The sequence below is a fragment of the Arachis hypogaea genome, chromosome 20 (assembly GCF_003086295.3).
Source record: "Arachis hypogaea cultivar Tifrunner chromosome 20, arahy.Tifrunner.gnm2.J5K5, whole genome shotgun sequence".
NCBI classification, from domain to species: Eukaryota; Viridiplantae; Streptophyta; class Magnoliopsida; order Fabales; family Fabaceae; genus Arachis; species Arachis hypogaea.
In genome coordinates, this window is record NC_092055.1 from 120,402,789 (window position 1) to 120,415,257 (window position 12,469).

Below are 12,469 nucleotides of genomic sequence, written 5' to 3' on the forward strand. Positions count from 1 at the left end.
TTGTTTGTTGGAAGTTTTATGCTGACAATAGAAGAATATTTGATCTCGAAGACTTTATTTTATACTTTTTTTAAGAATGAAAGTTGTATTTTAAGATTTTGTTTATGTTGTATTTCTGGACTTATAATCTTGGATATGATAAGTTTGTGTATTTGTAATAACGTTTTGTAATTTATTTTTTTATTTTTTTAATTTTTTACTGTCATTTTTGTATAAATATTCAACATAGAAAAATAGAGGAAGGGCCTGCAGAGAACATGAGAATTTCGAAAAACGGGGATGGAAACAATTACCCCCATGACAGGGATCAGGACGGGGCGGAGATTAATTCTGGGGGCGGCGACGAGGAGTAGGGAGGCATCCCTCGCCCCCGCCCCGCCCCCGCCCCCGCCCCCGCCCCACCCCGCCTCATTAACATCCCTAATTAGAGAGAACGAATTTAGGAAAGATTTGGTTTTGTTCTTCTCAACAGAGCTAAAATTATTTTCTTGATTTAAGTAATTAATAATTAATTAAACTCTACTGCCTGTGCAGCCTGTAAATGAAAGGAACACCAACCTAAAGACATGCTTCTTTCATGTTCTCTTCATGGTTTGGTTGGAGATGCTACCACTTTTGAAGTTAGAGTTGCTTCTCTTGCAGATGCTATTGCACTTAAAGTTAGGTGTTTTTTATAATTTAAAGGAATTTAGACAAAGTTATTTATAACAACAACAATTTTTTTAGAGGCATTCTTTACTAAACATAAAATGTTGTTCAAAGGTGTATGCATATTTTAAGTTGAGGAGTTGTTTTATAAAATGTTGGAGTAAAACTTATAGTCATTTGTTAATCTGAAAGTTCTATTTACCTAAAACTTGAGGTGTATGTATATTTTACAACAATGACAGGGTATACTCATGTTGCTGAGAATCTAAAAATTTCACTTAACATATTTTTCACAATGCCATGTACGTAAGTCTTGTCTGGCACACAGATTGATTTTGCACTTGGTCATATTCTTTTAATGGAATGATTTGCTAGATGTTATATCTTAATTTTATGACTTGGTGTTCTAGTATGATAATCATTTGGTACATAATTAGTAGCATAATTTCATATATATATATATATATATTCAATGGAAGGAAGAAGAGAATGGATATAGATTACATATTAAGAGTCACAGTTCACTACAAAAAAAAAGGGTTAAAATGGCGGTTTTTTAAGGTAATTACGGCGGTTATAACCGCCATTATTACCGAAAATGGCGCTCCCAAGAAACGCCAGAATTCTGGGCGCCATTCTGGTTATTACGGCGGTTTTCAGAAAACCGCCGTAATAACCAATGGATAATATGGCGGTTTTTTGGCGGTTAAAATGGCATTAACCAAATAAAACGGCAGTTTTGTTGTTGTTTAAAATGGCGGTTTGTAACCACCGTTTTTACCTGGTTTTAATGGCATCTTCCTCGTTTAAAATGGCGTTTCTAACCGCCATTTTTACTGGGTTTAATGGCATCATTCTCATTAAAAATGGCGCTTATAACCGCCGTTTTTACCTGTATTTAATGGCATCATTTTCGTTTAAAATGGCATTTCTAAACGCCGTTTTTACCAGGGTTTAATAGCATCCTTTTCGTTTAAAATGGCATTTTTTAACTGCCGTTTTTACCAGGATATAATGGCACCATTTTTGTTTAAAATGGCATTTTTAGCCGTCGTTTTTACCTAATTGCAATTTTATACTTTTTAAAATGAGATTGAAACTACCTATTTAAAGTGACATTTTTAGAACTCAAATTTTAAAATCTCATAATAACCAAAAGGCATAACCTTAAATCAAACATCATAACAAAATTTTTAACTCATACATGGTCTCCGAAAATAAAAAATCATAATCCAAAAACAAAGTATCAAAGATAATATTTTTCAATAGTTTGTCTTAACATATATATAATCCTTAATACATAAAATCTTTATCATGCAAGATCATGCTTCTTTGTTGCTCGCCAGAAGACCTACTTTCTAACTCTCTTGGTGATGGAATCTCACTCTCTTGATCTAATCCCTACAAAAAAAATATAATTATGAGCACAATAAAAAAAGATAGAAAACTGAATCTGAAACTATTAATCTGAAATTATTCAATCAAAAAAGAAAATTCACATACACTAACTATTTGCACAATAAATCCTCTGTTTTCTGGGAATATCACAGTAAACTAGTTCTTTCAAATCATCAAATTCCACAATAATCTTCCCCAGAGCACCTTCAAAATTTGAAGTGAATGATGCTAAAGCCATAAAAGCATTTGATATTTAAATTCAATGCCTGCAGTAGGGTTAATTCATCATTTTAACATCAGAAAAAAAGAGCATTATCATGTACAGAACGTGAGAAACTAAGAGCAGGCTCCAGCAAAACCAACCACAACCATATCATGAATCATAAAGAATAATTCAATTCCCTCAATCTTAATAGAGTACAACAATTGAAAGACAGAATCGCACATCACATAGGGATTACCCAAACAAGCGCATTAGAATTACAATCAAACAAACAGCACTGGAGAAGCAAACTATACTTTCAAAAAGAAACAAAGGTTAAAACAGCTAACTAATCACTTGAGAGAAAAAAATAATGTATATATAAGTTACTGAACTTAGAAATAAAAAAAAATGATTATAATGAATAGAAAGAAAATTAAAATAAAAAATCATCTATATATAGCCACTATCAATAGTTTGGAATACTTTGAACTTTCTAGTTTCCTAGTAATATTTTCCTTTCATCCATCACGTGAAATGAGGCCATCAATGTCTCATTATACAAAGGATCTCTTATTCTGGTACTCAAACTAGCATCAAGACTGAACTATATATAGCGCCAAGGGTATTTTATTTGGAAATTTTAAAAGAAAATATTGAAATAATTTTTTTTATCTCATTTAATATTTGTATCTTAATTTTATTGGACTTCCTCGTGAAGAGGAAAGAAAATATTTATGTAGCTATTATTAAAACTGAGAACTCAAAGCTTATCATATCAGTTTTAGTGTACATGAGCCTCTGATGAGATAGAATTTACAATATATGGATGCTTTATCAAGAGGCCAATGTTCATCCTGGGGTAGCCAAGTTAAAGAAAAAAACACACTCATTCATCTAATATTGTTCATGCTGGGATAGTCATATTAACTGAAAAAAAAATTAATTTCTTAGTATTACTCATTCTGTCATTCCATGAAGCCACATACACGTGCATATAGAAACAAATTATTAAAGGATAAATGTTTGAATGAATTGAAGGGGATTATTATTATTGCTTTTTATTGTTGGTTAGTTCTATCATTTCATCTTTCAATTCAATTTTAGTGGCTCTCCAACAACCAAAAGGGATCAAGTAAAAAAGGGGGAACACTTTATTTCCCACCCCCAATTAGGGTAAGATGGAAATGGCATATATTATTACTTTGCAACTAAAATGACAGAAACAGTTAGAAGATGACACGTGATACTAACCAGTAAGCCTTCTTAGAGTGCTAATTGCTTTGCAGTTTCAACAGCTTCATCACTCGATACCTACCATATTTACATGGGATAGGAATCAATTATAGAACAGAAATGACATTTTCATTCCCCATCAAAGCCGAAAGTTGCTAACACATCATCTAAATTAAAAAATGACAGGATAGATATGATATGATGCTTAGTTGAATATAAATATGGAGAGCAGGGGATTCATCAGTCAGTTACATATTCAACAAGATTTGGAGAAGAGAGAGAAGAGCCTTCAAACTTCTTGTGTTTCAAACTTTTAAAACATGATTATAGGATTTTTAGAAACACTGTTCAATCATTCCATCAATACCCTAGCATGTTCCCAAATTTACTGATCTAGTTCTAAACAGAATATAGCATCCACCCAATTTGATAGTAAATGATCAACCCAACAAGGATATGGTAATTAGATATGGATGCAGAAAGGAACCTGTACTAAAGAAAGAACCCTGTACTAAAGAATGAAGCATAATGACTCATTACAAAGTCATGCAACTGCCATGTCTTGATAAAAGAATTAATTAATTAATTTTATTTAACCGAATTATGGAGAATACTAAACAGGACATATTGAATTATAACTCCAAAAAGTTTTTATGTTTATTATTTTTCTTATAAAAAAAAGGAAGAGAGGAGAAAGAAGATGGGAAAGCAAAACAACAGACCTCTATAACTTCATCAAGTATATCTTAGTTCAAATTCCTGGGCACAAAACCAGCCCCAATACCCTGAATATTGTGAGGTCCTGTGGTTAAGAGGAAAGAGAAACAACATACAATTGAAGGATTAGTTAAAGACTAGCGTATTGGAAAGAAAGAGATTAGTTATTACCTGGTAAGAGAGAAAGAAGAAGAGATTGACATGTGTTGAGGAACTGAAAACATTTAAGTCTTCTTGTGATATGATCAATGAAAGAGAGAGGTGTTGGTGGATTCATCTTCCACTCAAGAGTTGAAAGTACCAAAATCTCCATTTTCTTTATTGTTTTTGCCTTAAACACATGTTTTTTGTCCTCCACCTACATATATTTTCATAAATCAAATTTCATTATTAATAAAATGTATTATTATTATTACTTTATATATAGAATTAATCATACTTGTAAATCAAGAGGAAGTGGAACTTGTGTCTCTTCCATTTTAGCAGCAAGAGAGATGCAAGCAACTGCAACAAGATGAGTTAACCATGGCTGCTTCTTCTTCACGGTGAAGGTGAAAAGGAATCTGTGAAGGTAGTTAATAGCAAGAGAAGCTGTGAGAGCAGAGAATGAGAAAGTTTTCAACCATGGCTGCTGCTTCTTCCATTCTTCTCTTGTTCTTGCTCTTTTGATACAAGAGTTTTTAACTCTGAATCATCACACAATATGTCTTATTCTAAAAACACATGATCATGTTCCTCATCATCAAAATAATGTGGTTCTGAGCAATACAAAGAATCTATGTGTTCCTCATCATATGAAGTAGCAATATTAATGAATACTTGTTTAACATGAGAATTAAAACTTAACTAGACATACACTGGCAAATAGAAAGTTAAGTATTTACCCAGGCAACCTTGGCGACCAGCAGTGTTAACAATGTTTGATCCTTCTTCCAAGAAGCACCAACTGAAATCAATAATCGAAACATAGAAAGAATTCATTAATTCAAGCAACCAATAACTTATCCAGATTTAAACAAGCAGAATTGAAGTTAAATCACAAAATCTTTGAAACTCAATTGCAACAAAGAACAAACTCCAAGCCTTAAACCGGGAGATACAGCCAAATACAATACTAACAGAAGTAATTTCTAAGAAGCAAAATAACAAACACATAGAGTGCAATCAGTGCATTATTACTAAATATTTGTGAATCAAATTCACGCAGCCATTGATCTGTCCTATGCATCATTCCTGCAATCATTGAAGTAATTAGAACAAGAGGATGTGAATTTAGTTACAGATCTAGAAGCGAGAAGTTAGAACGCAAACTGAGAAATAGATCGAGGAGGAGAAGGCACGTTAATGCATGAGGAGAAGCTAGCAGAGCATAAGCTCGAAAAAGGAGAAGAAGCTCACAGATCTGGAGAAAATCTTGACGGAGGAGGAGAACGCGCCGCCGGGGAGAACATCACCATAGGAGATCATCGCTGGAGAGATCGTCACTAACGGAGATAGGGAGAGAGTTTCGATTCACAAAACAGAATCTCGATGGAGAGGAGATTCTAGTCAGAGGAGAACGCCGCTGAGAAGATCAGCGCTGGAGCAAATCGTCGTCGGAGCAAATCGTCGCCGGAGCATATCGCAGTGACAATGTCATTTTCGTCCTTCCTCTAACACAGTGGCTGCGTCATTTTTGTTTCGGTGTGTAATTTTAGGTTGAATGAGAGTTTGGATTATTTTAAACAATGAGCACAGATAATGGCGGTTAAACCCGCCCAAATCCTTCAAAATTGCCATTTTATGCAAATTAATTATGGCAGCAACATAAAATGCCATAATATCTGAATATTATGACAGTTTTTTAGAACCACCATAATATAAATGCCATTTTAAACTATTTTTTTTGTAGTGGTTCTTGGATATATACAGATGGATGATCATATCACAATGATCATATCAGTTAAAAAATAGATTTATGGACAGAACCAGATAATATTCAGGCATGATAAAAATTTATATATGGATATATAGTATCTATCTATCAATCAATATGCAATTTATTTTAAATGAATTTTAAATGTCTTTCTTTTTACATAAAAAATAAAGTTAAAGAAGCCAATATTTTTTATTTTATTTCAGCTAATCTTTTTTCTTTTTCTTTTAAAATAATTTCTTTCTTCTTTATTTCTATATATGAATTAGTACAGCAAAAAGAGATGAATGAGAATAAAAAATAAATGAGCAAAAAAGAAAATTGCAAAACATTGATAAAAATTGTTTATTAAAACTTGTTCTTTACTGGATGAATTCTTTTAATATATACAAATGATTGTTTGGGGGATTGAATACTAGTAAATAAATCGTCCAACTCATTGTATGCTTTTAGGATTTTTGAACACATACTTTATATTAAAGATATTTAAGTACAAATCATATATTAAAGTGATTTCTTTTGGAAGTCATGGTTCGACCATGTGATATTCTTTTATAAAATTTGATGCTGCTATAGTTTGGGTAAAGGATGTATGTTATGGAAATTATATTTACGTCTCAATCATAATGCTTTGTTAGAGCTTGATCCTGTAACTTTTGGCTCATAATAGAGACTTGTGTAAAATTAGAAAATGCATGTTTGAATAATTATATCTAGATGTATTTCTAACTTATATCTGATTTGAAGTTGATTTAATTACTTTTGGTATGAGGTATATTGGTGTAAAGCTAAAAGCAGAAGAGGAAAAATAAATGAATGATGTTTTTATACATAGAATATATAATTCATCATCGTGAATAAGTTTGTGCTTCAAAATGCACATGCACATGCTTCTAATTTTATCTTAGGGACCATATATGGTTAATGGTTTAGTTGCCATTAGCACCATTGCCATTTATATGTTGTCTCACTTTAAATTTTAACATGTATTCATGTAGCATTGATGACGACTGTTTTAATCGATAAATATGTCAGTCTTTTCCTATAAATATTATTTTTTCAGTCTGCTTCTCAAGTTGACTTTCCTAAGAATTATTTCTTGCCAAGTTATGAAGATGTAATGTTCATAACTTTGAATTTGTAAATATTGTACCTTTTTTGTTTTGTCAACTGTGTTCATGTCTTGAGTCTCATTTGTTTATATTTTGACTGGTACCGTTTGTTCCAATCATCTCATTTCCTAAGGCATTATCATTTTTTGACTAAAATCGTGGTACAAGTTTTTCCTATAAACGATAGATGTAATTGAAAATGAATCAGATCAGTGCTCCCCAAATTACTCTTGAGAAAACATAGAAAGTTTGACAGAAATGACTGTACTTTTAAGGTATATCCCTTAGAGTTATTGTTTTTCTATATAGATTTCAAATTCAGTTTGTAAATCTTTGTCCATGTTTTCTATAAATTTAAATATAATTCTTGAAAAAAAAAACATAAAAGTAACTCCAGAAAATTTCTTTACTAAATTGTGTTAGGGACAAAGAAACCTTAAGTAGCATTGCGAGTGACTAATCTTAGAATTAAGAAGTTGATTTTTCTTATTACACTACTAGAAAACTAGTTATTACAGACGGATATTTCTGACGGATTTTATCCCACGGAAATACAGACAGAATTTCAGAGAAATTTTTTTGTCAGAAAACAAAAAAAATGAATTAGCATAAATTATAGACGGAAAATAGAATCTGTCGATAATTTTGTTGGTAAAATTATTTTTTTCGTGGGAAATGATTACAAACGAAAAATCCATCTATAATTAAATAAACAAAACGCTGCGTTTTATTAAATTATTACAGACAGAAAATCCGTCTGTAATTTAAAATTTTCCATTGAAAAATTTTAAGTTAGACCTAACTCTACCTCCCCTCTCTCGAGCTCCATTCACATTATACACAACTAAAATGAGCTTCTTCCTCTCTCCGTCCATGAGCTTCTTCCTCTCTCCATCCACGAGCTTCTTCCGCCACTGCCGCCACAGCTCGCGTCCCACGATCTCTCTCTGTCATCCCTTGCGTCGCACGAGCCCCCTCCTTGTGGTTCTGTTGCTTAGGGTTCTGCCAATTTTAGGTTTATCAATTTTTCTTTGCAGTTTCTATCTTCTTGTTGTTGTTGATGCTGATTGAGCTTTTTCTTCCTGTTGCAGTTTCTATCACATGCTGGTATCTCGAAACCGATGGTAATTTTGTCTTTTCCATTCTCTTTCTTCTGTTTAAATGTTTTTAATTTCCAGCTTAGGGATTCGATCACCTGTTCTGAGCTTGTTTCATGATTTTACTCTATTTGTGATTTTTTTGTGTGGATAAATGCATTGCTTTCAATCATTCATCTTAGTATTTTTCGTTCTTATACAATGTGTGAAACACTTGGATTTCAATTTTATATATATAGCTTGAAGAGGCTACTAAAACTTTTTCAGTTTCACCATTGTAACACTGGTTTAATCTATTTCTTCTCATATTGTATACATGTTTGTTTATTCTGTTTGGTTGATTATTTTTGGAATCCTAGAATTGCACATTCTTAATTAATCAATGTTCAATTCCTATGTTTATGTATGGTGTATTTTTCAGGAAATTGATGTATTAGTTAGCCTCTTCTGTTGTTCTATTATATCTGCAGAGACGCTGTGGAATGGTGGTTGACTTCTATGCTAGTTGCTTTCTTACAGTGAGTCAGAGTTCAACAGCAACCACCTTAAGATGGTGTTTTGCTCTTAATAGGTACATAAGTGTTTTGCTCTTAATACGCCAGTTGCTCTTTTTAAAGATTTGGGTTCCATGTTTCTTATTTATTTGTTTCTTTATTTACTTATTTGAAGTTTGAAATTGGATTTCAAGACAAGGAGAATGTTTGAGGAAAAGGGTGTTACAGGTTACAGGCAGGAGAGACAGAGCCAAGCCTCTGCCATTCAAGATGGATTCTAGCGGCCCATGGGGCTTTGCCGGAGCTAATAAAAGGAACCCAAGAGTCAGATCCAAGTTTATTGCACCATGTTATTATATGAACAAGTAAGGTACTTACTCTCCTTCTTACTTTTAAATTCAATTTTGATTATATAAAGATTATTAACTGGTTCAAAGTAAGAGACTTAATATAATTTCATGACTAAGCTAGGTTTCTAAAATGGAAGTAAGAAATTATTACGTCTCTGCTGTGTTATATATTTCTCTGAATCTTCCCAAAAATAAAAGCAAACCACCTCATTGATCAAATTTAAATGTTTTTCAAGGTTCAAGCACGCAATGTATGTTTATCCATTTATTTTTATTATCTCTCATCAACAATAGTAAGAAAGCAATATTTGAATTTGAAATCAATATCTACAATTTCATGCGGCCAGTAAGTCATTTATTCATGATACCATATTACTATATTCCTAGCTAGTATAGGTTTAGTGTTCACTTGATTGCAAGGCTTGTTAAGTTATTAATTAATGATACTTATCACAGCCTTTTCTAACAAATTTCACTCCTTCTCTGTCTGCTGTAAGTTCTAACATAACCTTTTCAATAAATTGAGATCATAATATATATTTTCTAAATTAATTAAGAGAATGAATCTAGTCTTCAACCGTGAACACAAATAGTTAATTAGTTGTTGCATGTATGATAAATGTAGTACTCATGAAGCTACTTAATTATAAGGATAATTTTAAGTTTTCTTCTCTCTAACATTATTCTCTCCAAATTTTGTTGCTTTATTCTAATTATTTGAATGTGTTCTTGTGTGACAGTTGACTGAACAAAAATTGACGAGAAGGAAGGTATAATCTTTTCTTGTTTGAGGTTACTTGCTTGTTAGAGTTACTTGCTTGTTTGAGGTTACTTGCTAAGATTAAAGCCTCGCTATCTTTCACTTAAAATTTCTGAAGGTTTTGATAAATTTTACTACCAATAGAAGCAGGAGGCTAATCTGATTCAATCTGCTCTTATTGTCAATTATCTATGTTTCCATCTCAATGTGTTCCTGTCCTAAATAACATTGTTCATCTTTTGTTGTTTAGGAAGCTTGCAGACAAAATTGCAGCTTCTGATTACTATGTGGTTGTTTCGAACTTCTTTTATGGTGAATCCTATGATCCTCAGAATACTAATAGACCTTTAGGAATTGAGAGTTAGTGATGGCGTGGGTGTAAAGTCTTTAATGCAACTTGTGTTAGTGATTAGAAAAATAAAATAAAATAGAATAGAAGTTACCCACATAAATGTTTGATAAGCAATAAGCAATAAGCTACTTCGGACCTGTCTCAGCTGCCAATAAGGTTAGAAATCAGTATCGTTTGTCCATATATGTATTTGTTGCTGCAAATCAATGGCTTATTGAATTCTGTTTTTGGCTACAGTTTTTCTCATCAAATGGTTTTCCTTGCCCAAGTCTCTAGAATCCTCCTGACCACTTTGTAAAAAATTATTAACAAGGATTTTGAACAGGTAGGTAGAATATGAATCACTCTAAGATCTTTACTAAACAACAATTTATTTTAAGAGGTGGAGATGCTTTGATGTAAAATACTTGCTATATAAGTAGACAAGCATTTGATTTTAAATAACTGCATTATTATTGATCATGATAGTTTAGGTAAGTTAGTTTTAGTTTTAGGCCTGTAATATTTTATATGTACTCAAATTAATTCTTAACATATTAAAATAACTTGCTGGAGGTGAAGGGTTGCATCAAAAAATTAAAAAGAAGAGATCTGTTAGAGCTATAGGAAATAGAGTCATGACTGAGGAAAGAGATGTGAAACGATCTGCTCTTCCAAAGGCAAATGCTGATTCGAAGATGCATTTTTATGATACATAGGGTTTCAGGTAGTTTGTCTTGTTATAGATTTTAGGACTTAAATTTCAGTTGTCATGCTAATACTGATCAAATAGTTTTTTCGAGGATTTATTAGATTTTCCATCAATGATGATATATATGGAGTAATTTCACACACTGGTTTTCATCCAACAGAATTTGTTAATGGTAGAAAATATCATATGAATGATTCTATGCTTTTTTGTGTATGACTGAATGGATCATGGTCATGGTATTGAATCAACGTCACTGTTATAAGGTTGAGTTTGCTTGTGAATTCCATTGTTTCTTTGTTTGAATTATATCTTTAGGGTTATTGTGTATGCCATTACTTCTTGTCCTCCATGCTGAGAGTCTTATATCAATAAGCATTTTGTGGTACAGATTGAAGCCACTTCCTGGATCTAGTGGAATCAACAAGTCTGGAGGCTCTTCTGAGCCTTCTACTATTGGGGTGCGTAATATGCTTGCAAGTGAGCAAGAATGTGGATCTCTTCACAGGGACCATATAGCTGAGCAGAAAGTAGTGGTAAAGGGAAGCAATAGGTTTTTTGCTCATCTTGACATTGCCATGTTCTAATATATGACTACAATCTAGTTGCTGAAGAATTCAATTAATATCTGCATAATGGCCATTGTTGACATTTATATCCTTTTAGAATTGATATTTATTGGCAAATTGGTTAATCATTGATGTTGATTGCTCTTGTAATTAGATCCAACAATCAGGAGGATTTTCCAGCATCATTGATGTTGATTAATGATTGATGAGGATTGCTCTTGTAATTGATGTTAGCTATTAGGAGAAGGTTATAGCGTCAAGTAGTTCTAGTGCAGTTCCACTACCACCGCCACCGCCGCCACCCTCAATGTCTTCGGACGAGGACTATGATGATGATGAGGATGAAGATGTCATTGAAGACTATAGCTGATAGTTTTAGTATGGTTGAACAATATACTAGGAATTATAGTTGATGATCAATACATTTTGTTTATGTTTTGAATTATATTGACTTGCTTGTTTATAGTACTTTTCTTTTAGTTTGATAATACGATGAATTTGTTTATTTTTTGAAATATTATAAATATTCGAATACAAATTAGATAAAAATTTATATTAAATTTATATTTATTTTGTATAAAAACAAGTTTATTTTGTAATTAGAAAAATAAAAAAAATCTATTTTACCTTACTGACGGATTTACAGATGGATTTTCTGTCTGTAATAAGAGTGTGAGCTGATTTTTCAAAGTTCAAATTACAGACAGAAAATCTGTCGGAAAATCCATTTGTAATTACAGACAGAAAATCCGTCAGAAAATTTGTCTGTAATCACAGACGAAAAATCCGTCTGAAAGTTCGTTGCCTTTGAGAAATGGATGGAGAATTTACAGAGAGAAAATCCGTCGGTAATTTTCCGATAGAAAAAAATCCATCGGTAAATAATTTCTGACGGGGCTTTTACAGAGGGACAAAATCCGTCGGTAATTTC

The 12,469-nt window shown here is 32.3% G+C and overlaps 1 protein-coding gene and 1 long non-coding RNA gene across 22 annotated transcripts; one reads left to right on the top strand and one right to left on the bottom strand.

Moving 5' to 3' along the window:
- Window positions 1-1,797: 1,797 nt before the first annotated feature.
- On the bottom strand, window positions 1,798-6,079 carry LOC112783595 (cyclin-D3-1-like). Of its 13 annotated transcripts, none has more exons than XR_003193478.3 (9): window positions 5,600-5,956; window positions 5,381-5,434; window positions 5,086-5,147; window positions 4,641-4,764; window positions 4,373-4,559; window positions 4,207-4,286; window positions 3,503-3,562; window positions 2,152-2,312; window positions 1,798-2,049 (listed from the first exon to the last, which is right to left on the bottom strand). XR_003193478.3 is itself a non-coding variant. In XM_072229799.1 (8 exons), exons 2-5 carry the CDS (start codon window positions 5,430-5,432, stop codon window positions 4,231-4,233), a joined length of 357 nt encoding a protein of 118 aa, XP_072085900.1. In that variant the 5' UTR covers window positions 5,433-5,434; window positions 5,600-5,934; the 3' UTR covers window positions 1,798-2,049; window positions 2,152-2,312; window positions 3,503-3,562; window positions 4,207-4,230. The 13 variants fall into 13 exon arrangements, 5 of the variants coding, with proteins under 5 accessions (XP_072085900.1, XP_072085901.1, XP_072085897.1 ...); XR_011878594.1 differs by having other exon boundaries at window positions 4,641-4,959; window positions 5,600-5,934; XR_011878596.1 differs by lacking the exon at window positions 5,381-5,434 and having other exon boundaries at window positions 2,152-2,250; window positions 5,600-6,079.
- A 1,965-nt stretch (window positions 6,080-8,044) lies between these two features.
- LOC112783588 (uncharacterized) lies at window positions 8,045-12,087 on the top strand. Of its 9 annotated transcripts, none has more exons than XR_011878330.1 (8): window positions 8,049-8,243; window positions 8,320-8,352; window positions 8,747-8,896; window positions 8,995-9,189; window positions 9,910-9,939; window positions 10,519-10,606; window positions 11,361-11,522; window positions 11,693-12,087. It is a non-coding gene; the product is annotated as an uncharacterized lncRNA (long non-coding RNA). The 9 variants fall into 9 exon arrangements; XR_011878331.1 differs by having other exon boundaries at window positions 8,995-9,184; window positions 11,361-11,505; XR_011878329.1 differs by lacking the exon at window positions 11,693-12,087 and adding an exon at window positions 10,180-10,241 and having other exon boundaries at window positions 11,361-11,667.
- The last annotated feature ends 382 nt before the right edge of the window (window positions 12,088-12,469 follow it).